At 41.8% G+C, this 9,089-nt stretch overlaps 1 protein-coding gene across 1 annotated transcript in view; it reads left to right on the forward strand.

Moving 5' to 3' along the window:
* Positions 1-6,732, forward strand: part of ARHGEF12 (Rho guanine nucleotide exchange factor 12) — a gene marked incomplete at its 3' end in the record, with an annotated part of 79,355 nt that extends 72,623 nt beyond the window's left edge. The window contains exons 38-41 of the mRNA XM_082009946.1: positions 528-1,013; positions 2,668-2,981; positions 3,751-3,823; positions 6,677-6,732. Of these exons, the coding sequence (XP_081866072.1) occupies positions 528-1,013; positions 2,668-2,981; positions 3,751-3,823; positions 6,677-6,732 (929 nt within the window). The remainder of the gene's footprint in view (positions 1-527; positions 1,014-2,667; positions 2,982-3,750; positions 3,824-6,676) is intronic.
* Positions 6,733-9,089: the final 2,357 nt, after the last annotated feature.

Below are 9,089 nucleotides of genomic sequence, written 5' to 3' on the forward strand. Positions count from 1 at the left end.
TGAAGTGTTTGGTTGGGATAATTTGAGAACTAAAGGAATGTGGCTTGAAGTTCAAACAGGCATAAATTTGCATGAAATTTTAGGGAAAATGTGTGGTTTATTTTTTTTTTTTAACCTGTCATTTCAAAGTTGAGTGGAATATTCTCGGTATGTTTGTTTCTTGGGTGGGAATCCCGTATCACGGCAATAGTTTTTTTTTTTAGTTCATTTGGGGGCATGGGTAAAACTGAGCACTCACCTGCACTCCAGCTCACTTGCTGGATAATTTCAGTAAATTATTTCTCTGTTTTTCCCTGAGCAAGATGGAATTTGTACTGACATGTTTGCTCTCACTTGTAAGGTAAAATGTGGAGGAAGCCTTCAGACTTTATATATTTATTTTTATCCCTGTTTTCCTACCAAGAGCAATGACAGGGCTGGCTGCTATCAGATACACCTTTTTAAAAGGGTGGCCTTTATGTCTAGTTTAATAACTGTGATGGAGGTTATGGTCTGTGAAGCCTTATGAACATTCTCTCTACTTCCAGTGGGCTTGCTGAAACAATTGTTGGTACAGCAGCTTGGCTTTTCTGAGAAGGGGACCCTTGAAGACCGGCAGCGCTATCCCAGGTTTAGGACCGTTTCTCAAGAAGCCCAAACGGAGGGTGGAAGTGAGTCTGGACTACAACACTCTGATAATAACAAATTTCACCAGCCTGGAACAGACAGAATGATTCCAAGAACCGGAACTAATGAGTCCACAGCTAGTTATGGCCTCCGGACTTCAGCTGAATCGCCAGCTTCAGGGGATGCCATGCAGCTGATAGTGAGAGACCCCAGATCAAGTAGTAACTTAGCAATAGACCACATGAGTATGAATCTGGAGGTCTCAACCACAGAGCTGGAAGGGGTGGGTGCTGATGAAAGTGGGGAGCATTTTTTTGATGCTCGAGAAGCTCACAGTGATGAAAACCCATCTGAAAGTGAACTGATGGAAAGGAAGGAGGAAGAGGATGTGCAAATACGGATCTCAGGTGAGCCTATTTCATTCACTTATTGCATGATAGTCTTGTCCAGATTCAGTATTAGAGACTTGAGTTTTAAATAGATACTAAAGAAAATCACAGTATGTTTTCTTCTCTTGCTTACATGGTATAGGACATTTGAAGATAACTATCAGTCCTTGACAGTCATTTTAGCCCTGAAAAGGGCTGTGCAAACATGTACCTAATGAATTCTCTAGGTTATGAAAGGAGAAGCTGAAATAATGTGGGGTTAATACACTGTAATTACACGCTGACAGACTGTAATTACAGAGGCACGGGCACGATGCAAGCTCTTGATTTTGGTCGCCACTGGACCGCTTTATCTTTCAGATGACTGTTGGGACCTGTAGAGAGAACGTTTCCCTGAAGGCAAAGCATTTCCTTAGTCTGTACACATAGCCCCCATGACTCTTGCTATTTTGTAGATCCTGTGTTGGCCTCTCCTGATGAAACTTCAGAAAAGAGACTTAAATTTTAGCTTTGCACTGTTGTCTCCTGTGACCTTACCCCAGACTGAAGCTCTTCAAAGCTTATTATTTTTGTTACTTGTATTCTTATTGCTACATATTTGGCAGTTACCTGAGCAGCGTCTCAAAGTATATCTATTCTAGTCTTCAAGAAGGTTGTAGAGCTGTTAACTCAGCAGAAAACTAGCTCTAAGCAGCTGCGAGCACTTCCATGGGACTTTGCGTGCTTTCTGTTTGGAAAGTCCTGTGATTTAGATCAGCCGACATGGTGACACTGCACTGAATTTAGCATACAAGTTGAGGTTTGTCTCATGTGCATGTTGTACTAGAAGTAGCTACTAGTAGGTAGATTCTATATGACTATTAGTCTCATCCGTGAATATGCTTTTATTTTAAAATTTGATTCTATCAGTGTGACTAAGCCAATTTGTGACTGTCTGAATGCTGCCTTCCACATACATATTGAAAATCATTTTTCTTTCCCTGAATTACTGAGACATTTTAAATTATTAAAACTGCGCCAACAACTTGAAGTATCTAATTTATTTGTCACCTCTTACACTGTTTACTTTAACTGTGCAGGGATATCACCATGACCTGTTTTTAGTCAGTCCTGACTCCACATGCTTGCTTTGCTGTAATACTGTAGAGAAATTATTTAATATAATCCTATTGCTAGGTGTAGGCTGTGAAAGCATTTCTATCTATAATTGCTTTATCTTTTAACATATCAACAGCAATCCAAATTTTAAAGCTAACCCATCTAAAAGCATCCTCAGTACCATAGCCAGTTAGTGGAGGTTAGAAATCTAGCAGTCTGGTATGTCAGGTACCATTGGTAAGTGCAGGATTTTCAGACATTGTAATAGAAACACGGATTTCAGAAAAACAGGAGGGTAGGTGATTGGCTCATCTAATCATGTAATTCTCAAACAGCAGTCCAAAAACCAGCCATGATCTCTGAAGCCCAATTCAGAACCAAACTAGTCTGGTCTGATACAATCACTATTCTATGTAGTGTTCATAAATGCTTTTTCTTACCCATTCTAAAATGTCTCGGGAGATGGGCCTCTCACCACTTATCTTTCTTAAAGTCTGATTAAACTGTCTACAGTTCAGTGGTTCTTGGTGATTATTGAGCTAGAGGTGTTAGTAAAAAGCTTTTCTCTTAACAGGAAATTATTTGATCCTTGATGGATATGGAACAGTGCAGGAGAGCTCCACAGATGAGGAGGTATCATCTCTAGTTCTCCAGTGCACTGCAGGTGGCCGCACCTCTTTGGACTCTGCACAGCAGCAGCCATTTTCCCCACGGGACACCCAGTCGGATGGAGGAAGCTCCCCGTTTGCTGAGGAGATGATGGCCTCACGGTGGGGGGGAGTGGAAGAGTCCTGCTCATTGGTAGCAAGCCCTCACTTCTCTATAGAGTCGCGTGTGCAGATGATGCAGTATATTCAGAAGATAGAGGATGACCTTGAAAAGTTAAAGGTATACTATGTTTCTGTTTGCAATATCAGGGTTTTCATATTCCTTTGGTTTTGTTTTAGAAGAGAGATTGAAAGTAATTTTGAGAGGGAAGAAAGGCAGCCATGCCTTTTTTTGGTATTTGGTTCTTATCTCTGGAAGCTTTTTGAAGCAGAAACTTGGTTTTGCTTGCATTAAGTTGTGGGTTATGAGAAGCAAATAGTTCCGCCAGAGCTAGTGGGTATATCTATTGCTTTGAATTTGGAGAGTTTCCTGGGGGATAGGACAAGACTGATGCATGTCTGCAACAGTGGAGTTTTGAAGGGGCCACTGACCTAAGGAATATGAATTCTTGACATAAGACTTAAAATCTGTTGCATACTGCTGCTAATGTCAAATGAAGATGCCAAGTTGCAGTAGACCAATAACGAGGTTTTTAGTCCCACTATATTCAAAATTATTTTTTGTATGTGATGGGAATTCTCTATACATAATAGCCATTACTGTAGGAAGATTATAGCATCTTGATATGTGAGACATACTAAAATGAAATTAACTGAATTTAGAATTTAACTGAAATCTGAAAAAAGTGGAATGTTGCAAATGGAAGGCCTGACAAAGATGCTGATAAAGGAGTTGAGATCCATTGTGTGTCGCTGTAGCAACATGGGTGATTCCAGTCCACTCAACATGCAGTGAAACTTCTCTTTGCCCATTTGAAGCCGCCTTCGTTCACTTGGCAAATAGAGAAAGAACCGCTTGAGTTTCGGGGTGTTTTTGTTTTGATTTTTAGGAGGTTGAGGAAGACTACACCATTCTCCGACGCCAAGGGCTGGCTGGATCAGCCTCCATGGGAGAGCACTCAGGTATGCAACCAGACTGTCTGTAATTGGTAGCACATACCATGTTGGCTCCAGACATTAAACAAAGATCACAAATTCAATTATTAACGTTTCTCATGCACACGAAAAAGGTTTCACCTACTTCAGTAGCTCTCACAGGGCTGAGACCATGCTGATTCCCAGAAGGGTCAGTTGAATCCACTGAGACTCACATGTGCAGAGGAGCTTGTTCCTTCCTCTGAACAGGTTGTTTGCAAGCTGCCTCTCCCCTACCTGCCAAAGACCTACATCTCAGGATGTACAACTTCTCTTTCAAAGAAGGGTAGATTGACGTAATGTCCCAGAGGAAGATTTCTGGATGTGTAAAATGATTACAGTCTTCTCTCTTCTTTCTCTGGGGTGTCTCTGCTGTGTAAAGTGGTTGCCATGGGTCCCTTTAAATTGGCCTTAGGCATCCTAGAGATGTAATAGCTGAAATTACTAGCAAAGGTCTTAAGTTTAAATGGGTGTGATGTGTCTCACATAGCGTGCTTTCTCTGCTAGTACTAGTGTTCAGAAATCTCTCCTTGCATCCCCTGTCTCTCACCACCCTTTTTTTTTTTCTTTTTTTCCCCCCCCCCTTCCTTCAGACAAAAGCTAGTCATGTTTTCAGGAATGGCTGAAGACTGGATGAAGAGTATCAGGACACAGCACCCGCAGTCGTCTTTGTGGACTCTCAGAGAAGAGGGTTTGGACCATCCAAACATGAACCATACTCTAGCAAAGTGGGCATGGGGTGCTTTTCCTGTGGGGCATCTGCACTATCTTGTCAGTGAGGGAGTCTATGCTATTCTACTCCTCTCCTTGCTACCAGAAATTCATTTTTCAGAACAGAAAAACCAAACCAAATGTACAGAGCTTTGGGTGTAGGATATAAAAATGTATTTAGACATTTAAAAAAAAAAAAATCAATGTATTTATTTGACTTCATTCCGTGTATCAAAAGCACATTTTAATTTTTTAATCTGCCTTTTTTGTTCTATTTTAATTGGGTAGTGACAGTTCTAGCACTGTGCATATAGTACACCCTCCCTGCCACTGCTCCTGCAAAAGTCAGGTCTGAGGGGAGAGGGTGTGCCTATGTGCAAGTGTATCTTTGCTTCACTGGACTGGACTCTGCACTCCCTGCTGGCAATCAAACTGCCATGCAAAGAGCTACTTATGAAGGTGTTAGGATGACTTGTGGCTGGAACTATCTGTATTCAACAGTTGCATGGGAACTGCTCATGTCATCACATGTGTAACAAGAATTTTCCATGCACTAAATAGCCAGGCACTTGAGGCGGGCAAATTTTCTTTTTCCCCTCTCCCATTAGGGGGTCTCCTTTATTAACATGCAAGATTAGACTGGGAGAGGAGAAAGATAGGTTTAATTTTTTCTTGACTTTGTTGGCTTTGATCTTTGTCTCCTTTGTAAAGTGATAGAAATACTTGGACCTGCAGCACTTTTGTAACTCTTCTCTGGATCCAAAAGAAAAAGTGCAAACCCAGAAGTGTTTCAAAGATGTGGGGCAGATCTGCCCCTGATTCACTACTGAATGAATAAGGGCTGCCATTTGAGATAGCCACAGGTACTGCTGATTATAGGGCCAGTAAGTTTTAGTACCTGAAAGTATGTCTTGCTGAGGGCTTGGGGTGGGTTTGGGGGTTTTTTTGGGGGGTGAGCTTGGGTTGATTTTTTTGGTTATTTTGGTATGTTTTTTTTTTTGAAACTGGTTTGTGCCAATGTGTTCTCACCGAAACAGAGATGTGCAAAACAAAGAAGGCTGAAACAGTTCTCTAGTACTTCCTTAGGCCTGTTCTAATGGGTTTTGCTGTTGGAATTCCTTCCAATCTGGGAACAAGATGGTAACTATCGGGCCACCCGCAGAGCTACTGGACAGCCTGAGCTGGCTGGGCCCTGCTCTGAAGTTGGTTCTAGGACAGGCACTTCCTGCTTGGCATAGAGGGGTTCAAGCTGTCCTGGTATCACAGACACCGTGAGTACAGCTGCTAGTTGAAAGTGTGTAAGGCGGTCTTTTTTTGCACCCTCTTCCCAAGTTTTAAACTATTTAATGAACCCAAACTGAACAGCATGCCAAACCTGTAAATCCCATTAACACATTAGAACTGCTATAGCATTGTTTGCGTCATTGCGTGTGTCATGAAGTGCTGAGAATCTGTCTTTGGTCAGCACAAAGATCATACTCCCTGCTCCTTTAAAACACACGTTTTCTCTTTAGCTGCTGGCGAGAAATCAGATCTGTCCTTTGTCTACTCAAGTAGGAAAAACATGGTTCTTGTTCTTCCCATTAGAAATATGCAAGGGATAAGGTTATGTAAAGGTTGACAGAGGTTGAGCAGGGATGATTTTGGGCCTGATGTGAAAGTTGGAGACATGAGCCTTTATAGAGTAGGGAGGAGTTTATCTTGTTCTAAGAACCAATTGCACAAAGTATCATTCTTCATCAGCGGAGCATTACACTGCCAACACAAGCCAAAGTGTTATCTTCCAAGCTGTCAGGAGCTTCCTTTTTCTTGGGACCCACTAAGGCCTGTCCTGTTGCACCTGTATGAGTATACTGTCAGTATTAGCTGAGCACTTCCATTCTTAGTGGGTGGGATCTCCCCTCCTCACCTTCAGCCTTAGGGTTCCTTTGATTATGAAGTCTAGATAGACTTCTTCTGATAAGCCCCCAGACTAGAACACAGCCTTATGCTGCTGTGGCATCTTTTACCTGATCCTGCCAGAAAGAGAACTAGGCTATAGCCAGACTTGGTGTTTAAGGCCCTTTTTCCCTTAAATAAAAGGATTCTTGTTCTCTCTGCCCCCTGCCCCCCCCAACTCCCCTTCATCAGTTTGCATGATGCTTGCCTGGGTCTACACACTCCAGAAACAGGAGCGGTTATTATGACCTTAGCGGTCTGAAAGCTTTCCAACAGGCTTCCATGGCTGATCAAAAATTACCACTGAATCCTATTAGAGAGAGCTTAGTCTGGATTTTCAAGAGCATGCTGGAGGACCAGCAAAGATGGGGCCTGTGAACGCCTGGTTGCTTAATACGCTTTCCTTGTGACTGAAGACAAAATCCTTGGTTCTCTGGTTTTCTCCAAGTTGCATGAATTTCAAGGTTCATGGTGAGCAACATACTGCATGAGAAGCATATCGCTGTTCGGATGGGCCATGAGGGAGCAACCTGGCTGTGCTGCTTCTGACTCTTTCACCTTTGCATATGCATTTTGTAGTGTCATCCACCACTACGTTTTTTCATCCCTAATAGATGAAGCACCGGTGAAAAACCTGAAAAAAAAGTATTTATGTTGCCATGTCATCCTTACATTTCTGCCTCCAGAGCTGCTGGAGTAGGATTTTCCCCACTGTCCTAATGCTACCTTGGACGTAATTGCCTGAGAGGTGAGGTGGAATTCTGTCCCTGTCATCTCTCAAGAGGTATAAGAGGAAGCATCCATGGTTTGTGCCAGGCTAATGATGGCAGAGGAGTCTTTGTGCTGGATGAAATGGACAGTCTCCAGAGCAGGAGATTGCAGAGACCTTTAAGGGATGTTAGAGAAGACCAACCCATTTGAACCCAGTTTTATGGGCAATATAAATGACACACTGTTCTCTGTCCTGTTCGGTTTTTGTTTCAGCTGGACATCTTATGCTACCTTGATCATTCTTACAAATAGGGCATTAGTCCTCTAGAAAAATAATGGTGGGGTCAGGGATCCATTGTCTTCTGAGAGCAGTAACCTGAAATAATGGGGGATTCCTTTTTCCTCTCTAGCGCATCTACTGTATGGCAGACCTCAGACTATGTCTCGCTGTGTGGAAGGAGCTGGAGCTCAAATGCACTATTCAGGATTCTCACTTTTTTCCCCCTTTAAGCCATAAGGTTACCCTTTCCAGTGTCCAGTCTAAGGAAGACTTTTAATTTGCCCCTGGTTGGTGATTGATTGATTGTATATTACCTTATTCAGACTGGATAGCAGAGCAGGACAATGTTCTCTGGTTTGTTTGCCCCAGCCCCTCCTCCCCAATGTTTTGTTTTTTCTTCCCCAAAACAAGATGAACAAGGGTTTCTTATCTTGGGAACAAAGATGTAGTATAGCAACCATTCTTTCATACCCTCCTGAAAAGTGGTTTCTCTTCTGCTGTTACAGGTTGTAGTTCATGGACAAGCAAAAAAAAAGTCAGATGGGTACTTTCTGGAAAGGGGAATTTCTGTAGAAGGGTAGAAGAGCAAATGCTAAGCCAGTGTTTGATCCCTCTGGTTTCTTGAACTGTTTCTTGTCTGTAGGGAGGGGATATTTCTTTAACATCCTATGGGTGGGATCAGAAGGAAGGATGAGGAATATAAACCTCAAGACCTAAGAAATCTTAGATGGTTTTGGTCAGCTTTCAGACAGCACTATGCCTATTTCCAGTGTTTTCATAAAACTCAGATGATATGATTTACAGATACTGTCGCTGATATTAGAAGAGGGGTCTGATGCTTCAGCAGGTGACCCTTGATTATAATCTCAGTGCTTGATGGTATCAGGTACTGTTTTCTCCCTCTGTTCCCCAAAGAAATCCCTTAATTCCCTCCCCCTTCCCCAAAGGTGCCAACTGACAAGCAGATGTACTGCAAAAGGGATACTGCAGCCAAAACACTGCTGTTTTATTTTGAATTAAGTCTTGTGGAGCTCTCTTCTTACTAGAATATTTTTATTTTCTTTGTACAACATACAATCATGTACTCTTAACAGAGATTTACTTTAAAGAGAAGAAGAAAAATCTGGAAGTATTCTTTAAAAAAAATACACAAAAATCTTTATTAATAATCCTGTATTTTTACTGATCATGTTTGAATGTCTAAAAAGACTTTATTGTTCTAATTATCCAGATGTATGTTTGTAAAATAGCTCTTTTATGACTTAGCTGATAAGGTTGTATGTTTCTGGAATTAAATATTGGTCACTTAAAAAAACTGTTTTCAGGATCTGGGAAATAGAAAATTTAAGCGATTCAAATATCATTAAATAAGCTTAAAGGAAATAAGTTATGTCTGCTGGATTTTTTGGGGCTTGTTTTGCATTAATTGCCTGGAGCGCTTGGCAGGACAAACTGTCTTGATTGGCAAAAGGAACTTTCATTTGGTACAAACAACCTTTCAGAATCTGTTGTTGGCATTGTGAATGCGGGACCCCCAATTCTCCCAGTTAACACGATTCTTATTGATCAGTTGCTCTTCCTTGAGGAGAGAGCAAGAGCCTCCTGTGCCGAGCT

The sequence above is a fragment of the Phaethon aethereus genome, assembly GCF_964289735.1.
Source record: "Phaethon aethereus genome assembly, chromosome: 23".
NCBI lineage: Eukaryota > Metazoa > Chordata > Aves > Phaethontiformes > Phaethontidae > Phaethon > Phaethon aethereus.